This window comes from Corapipo altera, unplaced genomic scaffold, assembly GCF_003945725.1.
Source record: "Corapipo altera isolate COAL_440 unplaced genomic scaffold, ASM394572v1 201, whole genome shotgun sequence".
NCBI lineage: Eukaryota > Metazoa > Chordata > Aves > Passeriformes > Pipridae > Corapipo > Corapipo altera.
Genome location: NW_020884940.1, coordinates 2,979,712 through 2,992,588, shown reverse-complemented (window position 1 = coordinate 2,992,588; position 12,877 = coordinate 2,979,712). Strand labels below are relative to the sequence as shown.

The 12,877-nt window shown below is 64.4% G+C and overlaps 1 protein-coding gene across 2 annotated transcripts in view; it reads left to right on the top strand.

The window, feature by feature from the left end:
• The window catches only part of AHDC1 (AT-hook DNA binding motif containing 1), a 50,137-nt gene that overhangs the window by 30,863 nt on the left and 6,397 nt on the right, over positions 1-12,877 (top strand). For both annotated transcript variants that reach the window (XM_027661150.1, XM_027661149.1), the window contains exon 2: positions 12,337-12,499. In XM_027661150.1, coding sequence (XP_027516951.1) covers positions 12,337-12,499 — 163 coding nt within the window. The remainder of the gene's footprint in view (positions 1-12,336; positions 12,500-12,877) is intronic.

The following is a 12,877-nucleotide window of genomic DNA, read 5'->3' as shown; positions in this document are numbered from 1 at the left end:
ATGGGCAGGGGATGGCGCATGTCCCTGGGGTCTGTGGTGGCACCAGGGGGGTCTGGAGGACAAGACACGTGTCTGTCTGGCACCACCATGTGCCAGGTAGAGACAGGAGTGCCACATGGGTGACATCCACTGTCACCACCTCTGTTCCCACTGCTCTCAACCCTGAGGGGAATGGAGTGAGAGAAGGGACTTGTGCTCCCCCCCCCTCAAAACACAGCGATGTTGGGGTGACCAAACCCACGGAGCAGGGAGAGGGCGAGCAGACCCCAAAACACCCCCGGGCAGGGAGGGAAACTGAGGCACGGGCAGGCAGAGCCCCCCTCACACCCATCCTGTGGGGGCTGAGGGGCAGCGAGGTGGGTGCTGGGGCGGGCAGGGTGCCACCTCCCCCCCGGCAGTGCTGCAGACAGCAGGCTCCACACCGGCACGGCCGCGGGGACGGCGGCGAGGGAAGCCACAAAAATGATTTAAGGGGCTGGAGGGATTGATTTATTAAGAACAATTAAAAGCGCTAAATACGCTTAGCTCAGCCAGACACCGAGCAGGGAGCCTGGGGGGGAGAGACCTGTCTGCCGGCTCCGGAGGGCGAGGCTGGAGGCGGGGTGGGGGGGGGGGGGGGGGTGGCACTGGGCGGGGCTGGGGCCGCTGGGGGGGGGGAGGGCGGTGGAGCGGGGGGGCAGCACCCTGGAGCTGGGTTTGCATCCAGGAGTGGGTTTGGGACCAGGGATGGGTTTGCATCCGGGGATAAATTATCAGTCGAGGTGGATTTTCACCCAGGTGTGGCTTTGCGCCCTGTGGTGGGATGGATTTGCACACATGGATGGGTTTGCACCCAGGAGAGGGTTTGCATCCAGGGATGGGTTTGTTGTCCAGGTTTGAATATTCACCCAGGGATGGGTTTGCATCCAGGGATAAGTTTGCATCCAGGGTTGGGTTTGCACCCCAGCTGGAAGGAGCATGGTGGGATGTTGGGGGCCAGGAAGATTAGGTTGAAATGGGGAGCTGTTTAGAGCCAGTGCCAGCTGCAGGATGCCCAGTATAACCAACAGGCAGTACTGGGCAGGGTGTTGCTGTCCCAGTCTGGCAGTGCTACCCTGGGAGCTTTGGAAAAGGGAGGCCACAGGTGCATCCCATGGGATCCCCATCAATGGGCACCCACGGGGCTGATGTGTTCATGGGGCTGAGTTGCTCATGGAGCAGAAATCCCGGAGTGTTGAGACATCCACAAACCCGCATCCCGCACAGGAAATCCCAGCCGAAAGTCCTTGGGGGCTGGGAGAGTCCCTGGACATGCTCAGACCTGCCCAGCCCTGCTCCTCCCAGGCACCAGCGGTGGCTGTGGGGGGACAGGGAGAGCTGGGGTCACTCCTGGGGTCCCTACTGTTGTCACCCTGAGGGATGGGCTTCACCCAGGGGTGTCAGGTCAGTGTCCCTGTGTGCTGCTGGGGTGTTGGGATACCAGGAATAGGGGCAGAGGGCTGTGCCCTCTGTCCTCCCAGTTCCGGTGGCTGCTGGCAGTGGGAACACTGGTTTTGTACCCATTTTCCAGTGCCGTGCAGGATCCATCCCCTTCGCTGGGCTCAGCAGGCTGTCTGTGCTTTGGGGCAGAAGTGAGGATCCAGGAATATCAGGGACACAGGGATGCAGTGCTGCCTTCCTCCCCTCACCCCAGTGCTATTGGGGGATCAGGTTTTGGGATTCATGTTCAGATCCCCTACACAGAGGCCCCACCACCTCCCCTAGTCACCCCACCTGGGGGCTGGATGCGCCCACATTCCCATCACCACACAGGTCCCTGTGCCATGACCCAAGTTGGGCACCTCCTGCTCACCAAAACCCGCAGTACTGGAGGGGCCCCCTGCCCTGGCCCCAGGATAGAAGCCCTGGGAGCAGGGAGGTGCTGGGAAAGGTGCTGAATGGGAACAAAAGGTCTGTGGGGTGGCTGGCAGGGCCGAGCAGAGCCGGAGGCTTTCTGCTGACCCCGCTCTGGCTGCCCCAGCCCCGGCCTCCCCCCGCCACCCCCACCCGCTCCTGCCGACGTCAGCGCTTCCCAGCAGCGCTCCCAGGCCTACCTGGAGCTGGCTGGGAGGTGGGAAAGCCATTTCTGCCTCTGCCCTGGCGCTCACACCTCCACCAACCATGGCCAAGCCTCCTGGGACAGGGTGGGTGCTCGTGCCTTGTGCCCAAGCGCCACCGCAGGGCCATGTGCCCTTTTCCCTGAGGATGGAGCCGTGGTGAGGTGTGGAGAGTGGCACGGGTTGGGTGGTGGCTGTGGTGTGGGTGCTGTGTCCTCCTCCATGCCCCACTGGGTGTGTCTGTGGGGACAGTGGCCCGGGATGGAGATGGATGGAGGTGACCAGGGATGGATGTTGCCAGGGCTGGAGGTGGAGGAGGTGACCAGGGGTGCAGGTGGCCAGGGATGCAGATGGATGGATGTGACCAGGGATGGAGGTGGCCAGGGATGGAGATGGATGGGGATGACTGAGGATGGAGGTGGAGGAAGTGACCAGGAATGGAGGTGGCCAGGGATGGAGATGGATGGAAGCAACCATTGGTGGAGGTGAACAGGGATGGACATAGATGGAGATGACCAGGGATGAAGGTGACCAGGGATGGAGGTCACCCAGCCCTGGTGGCCCTGGCACTGCCAGCATTTTCCTCCATGCTCCTGCTTGTCCAAGTGCTGTCACAACCACAGGCAGTGGGGACAACACTGGAGCCCACGGGACAAGGAAAGAGGCTGCCCATGGTCACCAGCTGGATGTCCCAGCAGCCACCCTGGGGGAAGGTGTGTGCAGTGACCCACTCAGGGCTGTGCAGGCGGGGCAGTGGCAGAGCTGGCACTGCCTCAGGGCGCTCAGCAACGGGGTCCCGGGGTGCCCCCACAGCCTCGGCAGCGCTCCCGCCGCCGGCTGCCCAAGGGTTAACGAGAGTTTGCTGCTCCTGCAGACAATTAGTGACATCTTTGCTGACAACGCCACACTGAGCCTCTGCCGCCTCCCCGGCAGCACCAGCCTGGCCGCCCCCGCGCCCCATGCGGCCCCCGCTCCACCCGCCTGCCTTCGCCACCGTGGCCCCATCACGGTCCAGCCCCGGCACCGCGCCCCGACACCTCGCCCCGGCGGCGTTTCGGCAGCGCCGGCAGGATTGCAATCCCAAGCGGAGCAGCCGGTTCCCCTCACTGCCCTCTGACCCGCTGTTGCTGTGGAAACTGCATCCCACGTAGGATTATGGAGCCGGAATCCGCAGGCTCCAAACTCCCCTCGAAATCCAGACGGTCACCGGGGTCCTCCCCCCCCGCCCGCCGCGCCAGCCCCCCCGTGCCCGCGGTGCCCACGGGGTGCCCACAGGGTGTCTGATGTCCCCACCGGGGTGGCAGCTGAGTGCTGGAGGAGGTGGCAGCAGCACTTCTGTGTGCCCTGCTTTGCAGCCACCGGCTGGTGACGCTGCCGAGGGTGCCACGGTGTCACCACGAGGTCATCGGTGACCTCTGGCACGTCTGCTCCCCTGTGCCATGGCCTGAGTGTCACCTCCCAATATGTATGTGCCACCCCTGCACCCCAGAGAGGATGTGGGGTGGGGTACCAGCAGGACCCCCACCCTCAAACAGCACCCCAGGAAGGTGGGTCCACCCCCAAGGACACATCCCCAGCACCTCCAGGGCAGCAGCAGGAGCCAGACACCCACCAGAGCCCCCCCACATCCACAGGGACTGGCAGCGTGGGTCCCCCTCAGGGGGAAGGGTGGGCACGGGGGAGAGAGGAGCCTGTTTGGGGAGCTCTGTGGGCTGGGCTTGTGTCTCAGCATCTCTCCTGCCACCCGGGGAGGCAGGAGCTGAATTAATCGCGATCAATTAGTGCTGCTTGCAGTCCCCAGCTCCCTCCCTGCACCAGCTTTGTCGCACCCAACAAGGGGGGCCCCGGTGTCCCCAGCACCACCCAGGTGCCGTGAGGGACCGCAGCCCCTCCGGACCCCCAAATAGGGATGGGGAACAAACAGGGTGTCCCCCAGCCCACGTGGACACGAGAAACATCCACGCCATCAAATTTGGCAGAAGAGGACGAGGAGGGGGGGACTGATGAGCCCCTGGAGCTGCCTCTGCCAGCCCAGAGTGGGGTGACGGGGTGTCCGGAGCGAGGGCCCAGATCCTGCAGGATACTGCAGCAAATGCCCTGCAATCTGCAGCCGGATGAATCCCACCTTCCTTCCCCCGCAACGTGCTGCCCTGGGCTACAGCTAATCTATTGTGCGCTGGGCTGCAGCCAGCACAAGCTGCAATACAGTAAATCCTTCTGCAGTATCCTGCAAGGGGACCGAGCCCAGCCGCAGCCGCCCGCCGCCGCCAGACAAAGCCGGGGGGCCCCCGCGGGGACGGGGCGCAGGGGACGGGGGCACCGGAGGGTGCCAGGCACCCCTGGCGTCGTGCCGGCGAGGCCGGGAGGATGCAGCCCTTGAGCAGGGTGGGAAGTTCTCCGGGGAGTTTTGGGTGGTGCCGGGAATCCCCTCTGCCCCCCCAAATCTGCGGGCAGGGAGACGCTCCGTCATCTGGATCCACCACGGGGTTGTCCCTAAATGTTGTCGCCGCAGCGTTGCCCTCCATGGTCCCGGTGTTTCCATCCCCACCTTCTCCCTGTGCCTGGTGCAACCTCTCCCTGTGCCTCAGTTTCCCCACCGGTGCAGCACCCAGCGAGCCCCTCACCCCCCTCCCTCGAGCGGGCTCCATCACATGTGAGCCCCGCTGCCCTTTGCCGAGGGGTTTTGCTTGGATACTGTCATTATGGTTATTATTACTATTATTATTATTATTATTGGGATGTTGGTGGGGCTCTGCGGCTCTGCTGGACCCGTCTTTGGCGAGCGAGGCATCCTTCAAAGGGAAGGCACTCCGTCACCGCCCCACAGCAGCTGCGTTCTCCTCAATTAGAAGAGGTAATGAAGCAATTTATGGGCATCTACAAAGTGATGTGTGAGTGACAGGCTGTGTACGATCCGCACCGGGGCTCTGCCGGCAAGTTGTGTTCTTCCAATTTTAATGGAAAGCTCCCCGGCGAGGGGGGAGAGCGAAAATCGGTGTGTCTGTAGGTGTGTGTGCTCTGATGGGGGTGGACTGGTGGTGCTGGTGGGTCATGGATGGGTGCAGGGAGACCTGTGTGCTCCAAAGCCCCATCCCCAGGGAGCCTGTTCCGCAGTGGTAACTGGAGCTGGGGGGCAGCTGGGTGGGATCAGGGTGGGGGGCTGGGGTGTCACAGGACTCCTGGATCCTCTGGGATAGTTGGCTGCATCTCCCTGTTTCCATCAGCACCTCAGGCACCCTGCTCCTGCCTCAGTTTCCCCGTACCTATCCATGTCCCCACTGCATATCACTGCCAGAGGCCTTCTGTGCACCTCCAGCTTTGGGGGGTCAGCATGAACCTCTCAAAGGGGAGGGAGAGCCGTGTTTTGGAGTCAAACCCCAGTGTCGCCCTTGGCAGTGCTGCCAGCAGGGTGTGGGATGGGGGTCTGCAGCGCTGGGCTGGTGTTTTGGGAGTTCCCTGGAGCCCATGGGCATTTTACCCCCCGAGTGGGTGTGATCCTGAGCGTGCACAGAGCTGGGAGTGTGCACATCCCTCTGTGTGAGTACCTGTGACACCCGTGTGTGCCCATCCATGTCCTCACCGCTGTCCATGCGTGTTCCTGCGCCTGTGTGTGCACCCACACCTGTGCAGGTGTGCGTGTGCACCTGCACCATGCTTGCCACACGTGTGTGCACCCACCTGTGCCCACTCTGGTGGCCACACGTGTTCCTGTACCTGCGTGTCCACCTGCACCCGCGAAGGTGTGCATGGGCACACCTGTACCATGTTTGTCTTCGTGTCTGCACACGTGTGTGCACAGTCCTCCACCCACGCATGTACCTGTGCGCACACCTGTGTGGGAGCCTGTTAGTGGGTGCATCCCCTCCGTGCCCACCTATCTAGGGGGTGCCAGGCCGCCGGTGTGACAGGGCAGGGCCCCCCCCCATCCCCACACCCCTGCCCCGTCACGGCGCCATTGGCATCGTCCCCAGTGGCTCCCACACCCCAGCTCGGCCCCAACCGGCCGCATCTCCCAGGAAACAGGATCCACAGCCAGGAGTTTCCGCTCAACTCATGTGTGCCTCCCACAAAAAAAAAAAAAAGAAGAGAAAAAAAAAAAGAAGAGAAAAAAAAAAAGAAAAAGAAAAAAAAAAACCCACCCTGACACCAAGCCCGGCCGTTAATCCTGCCCGGCTCATTCTGCTTTTCTTGTCTAGCCAGTTTCTAAAATTGGCCAAGGGAGGCAACTGGCTGCTCTCCCCCCACCCAGACCCCCCCTCGGTCCCCACCTGGTCACCCCTGTGCACTGTCAGCACCTGGGCCCCATCACCCCATTCCCTGTGCGGGGTGCCAGCAATGGGGGCGGTGCCCAGCGTGGGGGGTGGGTGGGCTCTGGCTGACCCGGGACCCAGGTGGGCTTATGGTCAGCGTCCCCCCATCCCAGTGGGCGCCCCTTTGGCTCCCTGGGCAGCCCCCCAGCCCCAGCGCCGGGGGAGCATGGCTGTGCCGAGCGAGCCTTCGGCGTGGGCACGCGTCCATCTGGCGCCTTCCAAATGTTACTGGCCTCGCAGGATCCCGGCTCCGCTTGGCGTTAACCCGCAGCGCACCGGCGGGGAGCGGGGGGAGAGCTGGGCATCGCCGCTGTGACCCCCTCGGGGTGCCCCCGGTGGGGTGCTGGGGGGGCTGTGGGGCCCAAGGTGCCACGTGCCGCGGGTGAGGGGCGGCGTGGGCAGCCAGCAGAGCCCCCTCTGCGCCGCCGCGGGTGTTACATGACCCGGCGTGGCCGGCGCTGGGCAGGGACACACCGGGGCTGTGACTCATGCTGTGGCTATAACAGGGAGCTCAGAAAGGGGGGCCGTGGCCATCTGCGCAGCCTCAGGCCTGCCAGCACATTTGAGGGGGCCCTGGGGGGGCACTCGCCACACCGGGGCAGGGCACCCCATGGCACCGCCAGGAATGGCCGTCGCGTGGGGACGTGTGAACAAACATAGCTGGCACCCCGAGGAGCGCCTGGCACCCCGGGCTGGCACCCCAAGGGAGCGGTGCTGGGGTGCCCCGTGTTCCCCCTGGCAGGGAGAGGGCAGAGGAGGGGGCCCGGCGGCTGCTCTCCTCCTGCGCCGGCTCGACGGGGCGGGGGAACAAAGCTGGCACCGAGGGAAGAGCTAAATTTAGCCCGTTTCCCTGCTAGCTCTGAACTGCGGCGCTGGGCTCCAGCCGGCCGAGGTGCCACCATCGCTGCAGTCCATCTGTCGAGCTGTTCCCCAGCCCCCCCAGGCCCCCCCAGGCCGAGGAGGGGGGTCAGAGCCCTCCGGGGCCAAGGGGGTTGGGGGCTGTGTCCGTGCCGGGTGATGCCGCTGAGGGCAGCTGGGCACCCCCTCACAGCCCTGGGGGGCTGCAGGCACCCACATCTGTGGTGTGGGAGGGGAGGGTCCTCACACGGGGTAAGGGGTTCTTGAGGGGGGGATAATTGAGGGGGGGGGGGTAATTGAGGGGGAAATGGTCAGTGCAGGGGGGGGGGTCATTGTGGGGGAGGTGGCTTTTGGGGGAGATGGACATTATGGGGAGATGGTCGTTGAGAGGGAGATGATCATTGAGGGGGAGATGGTCATTGAGGGGGAGATGGTCATTGAGGGGGAGATGGTTGCAGGGGAAACGGTTTTGTGTTGGGGAGATGATTCTTGCAGGGAAGATGGTCCTTGAAGGGGAGGTGGATCTTGCAGGGGAGATGATCCTTGCAGGAAGAATGGCTCTTGCAGGGGGGTGGTTTCTTGTGAGGGAGATGGTTCTTGCAGGGTAGGTGGCTTTTGCAGGGCAGATGGCTTCTTATGGTCATTGCAGGGGAGATGGTCAGCGGTCATTGCAGGTGGGGTGGCTCTTCATAGGAGATGGTTTTTTGCAGGGAAGCTGGTCCTTGCATGGGAGGTGGTCATTTCAGGACAGTTGGTTTCCCCTGGGGTAGATGGTCCTTGAGGGGAAGATGGTCCTTGCAGGGGAGGTGGTTTCTTGCAGCAGCAGGAATAGGGACCTGACCAGGCATCTCCATCCCTGCCCACCTCGAGGGCACTGTGCCACGTTCTGGTGCTGAGGGCTGAACCCACCAAGGGTCCCACCAGCCTTGGGACCACCAGGCCTGGAGGATTCAGGAGACCCCAGTGGCAGCAGCACACCTGGGACCAGGCCCAGGAGAAGGGCTGTGTCCCTGGCTCAGCATTGTGCCAGCAGTGTGGGAGTGTCCACGGGGTCCCTGCTGCCCTAGGCCAGTGGGATTGCAGGGCAATGAGCTCCCCACCCACCTTCCTGCAGCGCCGGGTGATGGGGGGATGCCGAGACCTTTGGACACCCCCTGTTTATAGCCCAGCAGTCCAGGACCCCCATTCCCAGTGCCAGGGCGGGTGCCTGAGCCTGCCCTGGGGATGTGACACCCTGAGGTGACGTGAGAGGGCGGATCCCAGGTGTGTTTGCCCCGTGTGCCAGCCAAGCCCTTCCCGGCACTGCCGTCTCCTCCCACAGCGGCACCAGATCCCCATACCACCTTGGAGGGTCGTGTTCCCCCACCAGCTCCCTGCTTGGGGGTGGGGGGAGCACCCCAAAAATCCTCTGATGGCTCCTCAAAGGGAACTGGCGGCCAAGCAGCTCGTCTGGACCCGTTACCTAAGATGAAACCCAGGCGCCATCTGCTCTGTCTCCTAATTACGAGCATGGCAGAGGAGTCAGGGCGGCGGGGGGACGTGGTGACAGCGGGGTTCCAGCCACCGGGTGACAGCTAGAGGAGGGGTCAGGGCTGCCTGCAGGCACCCTGTGCCTCAGCACCCATCTGTGCCCACCCTTCTGGACCCCTGACTCCTGTCCTGCTCCCAGTCTCAGGGTGATGGGCCCTCAGGGTGAGTGGGTGCCCTGGGAGCTGCCAGTGGTACCCAAGGGGGACTCGAAATCTCCCCTGGTGTTGCTGGGGTGGCCCTACTGCGCAGGAGGGCAGGGTGCTGGCAGGGGATGAGGTGTGGGGAAGAAGGGGAGGGAGCAGGACCCATGTGCTTTGGGGTCTGTGATGCCGAATTGGGGGTGACATGGAGGTTGGGGTGGAGGGGGAGGAGGCACAGGGACCCCCCGCGTGGCTCCGGGAGGAGGTGGCCGGGGCGGGGGGGGGGCTGGCAGGGGAACACGGAAACCCTCAGCAAGCGCCTGCCAGGAAGCTGTCACTGGAGGGGATTTTCCATTGGTGTCAGCAGGAGCAGGACGGGCTGGTGGGGGACTCGTGGGGAGGAGGGGGCCGAGGCCCTGGGAGGGGACCAGGGGGGTGCGGGGGTGTGCAAGGGGTGGGGCACAGAGGGGACAACCTCCCCGATGCCCCATGAGGGAGGGGTGTAAGGCAGCTGCACCCCTTTGGTGCCCCCAGATGTGTGGAAGCAGGGGAGGAAAACCTCCACAGTGCTCTTTGTGTGTGTGTGTGAGTGTGTGAGGGAGAGGCATCACCACAGCATCCCCAGGCTTGGGGGACATGAGTGAGGCACCCCCCGATGCCACTCGTGTGTGTGTTTGTTTGCGAGGGAGGGGGGCACCTCTGCAGTGCCCCAGATGTGTCAGGGCACACACAAGCCAGGACACGGGTGATGGGGGTGTCTGGAGACCCCCCACACACCCATATGGGGGTACTTAGGGCCACCCCAACCCCTCTCAGCCCCCCGTGGTGCCCAGGGACCCCCGAGGACCCCCCATCCCCGCTGCCGTGGCCGCGGGCGGCTGGGCACGGTGCCCCGGCGGGGTGGGAGGCGTCGGGCCAGTGTGTCCCCATCTGTGTGGCGGCTGTGTCCCTGCCGCCTGCCTGTCTCCTGGTGGCATCTCCGGCCCCACCCTGACGTCTGGGTGGCCTCGGAGCCGGGCACCAAACCATGTCCGTGCCCTGCGGGGCCGTCCCTCCATCCCCCCGCTGCCACACCGGTGCCAAGCCAGCCCCTCCATGCCCCCCATTTCCAGCACCGGGGGTCAGGGCCGGGTGCCAGCGGGCTCTGGGGGCTTGGGGGTGGGTCTGCAACCCCCTGCGCCCTCATGGTGCCACCACACAGCACCCCTGCCACCCAAGGGGGGCCCTGACTCGGTGGAGGGGGTGAGGTGGGGGAATGTTTTGCCCCCTGTGAGGGTTGGATGGGGCTTGGAGCAACCTGGTCCAGTGGAAGGTGTCCCTGCCCGTGGCTGGGGGGTGGAATGAGATGAGCTTTAAGGTCCCTTCCAACCCAAACCATTCCATGATTCTGATTCCTCTCGCCGCCAACCTCCGTCAAGCCTGAAACCGTTAAACTAATTAAAGCTTTGCAGCAGCAGGATTAAGCCCGGGCAGGGGAGGTGGGAGCCCAGGTAGTCGATTAGTTCACCAGGCGAGGATATTGGATTTCTGCGAGGCGAGTCAGCAGTCTTCAGGGGCTGTTATCTTTGCAGGGCTGCGGGGTCAGGAGGTGGGAAGCGGAGGTGACTGCAATCTCGCCCGCTTCATCCCCCCCTCCTCCTCATCCTCACCCCTCCAGCCCCCCCACCCCACCCCCCAGCACCCGGCCTCGCTGCCTCTCCCCCGCCCGAGGCACCCATCTCTATCTTTCCTTCTCCCTCTGTCCCTCCTCGCTTGTGTGGTCTCGGCTGGTGTTTTGTAACTAGCGCGGAGAGAAAAAAAAGAAAAAATTAAAAAAAAAGGGAAAAAAAGGGAAAAAAAAAAAAAAAGAAGGAAAAAGGCCCTACCCCTGGCGAGGAAGCCAGGAATGGTGAGGTCCGGAGAGCCTAATGGGAAACATGTGGCGGCTGCCTGGGGCTGAGCGGGGAGGTGAAAGTGAGCGCGGCAGTGCCGTGAACATCCCGGTGCACCCCGCTGTCCCCCCGGGCACCCCACTGCCCCTCCGGAGCCCCCTCCCCACCGCAGCCCCCTCCCCACCAGTGCTGCCGGGCTCCCACCTGTGCCCTGTGCCATGGTGGGCAGTGGGGTGGGATCGTGGGCACCGCCCGGCCCTGAGGTGGGTGGGGGGTGCAGGTGGTCCCCGCTGTGTGGGGTGGTGGTGGTTTGGCTGGGGTGAGTCTTGGCACAGGGAGGGTCCCCTGGTGTCACCAGACATGTGGCCTCGGTGGAGCCCAGGGCAGGAGCCAGACACTGGCGGTGTGGGTCAGAGCGGGGGGGATGTGCCCAGGGGCACGCCTGGGGGGTGAACGTGGGCGGTGGGGAACATGCAGAACACAGGTGATGGGGTGTCCACACACCCCGGTGAGGACCCCACGGGCATCCCAAAAGCAAGCCAAAGCATCCACAGCTCCGTGTGCCATGGATACCTGGTGGCACCGTGGCGCAGAGCTGGGAGGCTGCGCCCCACCACCCCCTGGCACCCCTCGACCCCCTGCTCCTCCCCATCCAGCCACGCACAGCGTGTGCGGCGGGGACCAGCTCCCGGCGGCTGTTCTGGAAAACCTCCCGTTTGCTTCCTTCCTGCCTGCCTGCCTCCCCTCCGACAGCTCCCTGGGCACACCAGCAGCCTCAGCAGAGACAGAGACCGGTCTTTCTAGCACATATTTTCCTGCCGCACATCGCCCTTGGTGTAACTTTACACCGAGGTGCCCGCATCTCCGCGGTGCCAGCGCTGCGCCCAGAGCCTGGCGGGGAGACAGGGGAAAGGGGGGGATGCGGATGGACTGACAGGTTTGAATTCTCTTTCCCTGCCTTGTTGATAAGTTGTCACGCTAATCCAGACACCGGGAAGAGCCTGGATCACGCCGAGCGGCTGCGTGTGAGTGTGTGTGTGAGTGTGTGTGAGTGTGTGTGTGTCTGCGGGTGTGTGCTGGGGGAGGGAGCCAACCCGGCGGGGATTCACACGCGGAGCTGGGGAGGGAAAATAGGCGGACATGCTGGCGCAGGGGGACTGGGAGGGGTTGGGGGGCTCCACCGTGCCCCCCTGTGCCACATGGGCAGCAGCTGTAGGTGCCCTGACCTCACGCAAGGGAGTGGGGGGGGGCTGGATCTGTGTGAACACGCGTGTGCAACATCCGTGTAGAGATTCCCACAGCCTGGTGGGGAGATGCCCCTCGCCTCATATGGGCAGCCCCTGGCTCAAGGCACGGCCAGGGTGAGGAGGAAAGGTGTGTCCTGCCCCGGAACACCACCCTGGGTGTCCTGTAGTGGGGCGGAGGGCAGAGGGTGGATGTCCCCTGGGATGTGGCTTCAAGGGGGAGGGCGTCCGCGGGTGTCCCCACGCTCAGGGGGTGCTCCCTGGGGTGGGGGCCGCCAGGCTGACGCGTGGGGGTCTCTCTCGAGCAGATGGGAGCTCGGTCGCCTGCCAGCCCCTCGCACTGGAGAACGGTGCCAGCCCGCCAGCCGAGTGGTTCCCGCGTGCCCAGGGCTCCGGCCCCCGCCAGCCCGGCAGCGACGGCGACGGCAGGAGCTTCCGAGTGAACCTGCACTGCAAACACCCCCGGAACAGGTACCGGGGGGGGCTCACCCCAAAAATGAGGAGCAGGGGGTGCACCGAGGAGGGGTTTGGCAGCACATCTTGCTGCCAGTGCTCTGTCTGGGCATCCCTGGAGACGGAGAGGGGATGCCCTGTGGCTTTCCAAAGCCTCTTGGCTTGGGGTTTTGAGGCTGCAGTCCCTCATGGGGCGCAGGGTGGGCTGTACAGTGGGCACACGACGCCCAGTACCCACCCGTGGGTGTCTGCGCCACGCACCCCGCCCAGCCCTCGCTGTACCCCATTGCCAGCGAGGGGAAACTGAGGCAGGCACCACACAGGGAGAGTCCTGGCAAGGGGGAACGGGGTCTGCTGGCACCGGGCAGTGTCACCACGGGGGGGGGGGGGGGGGGT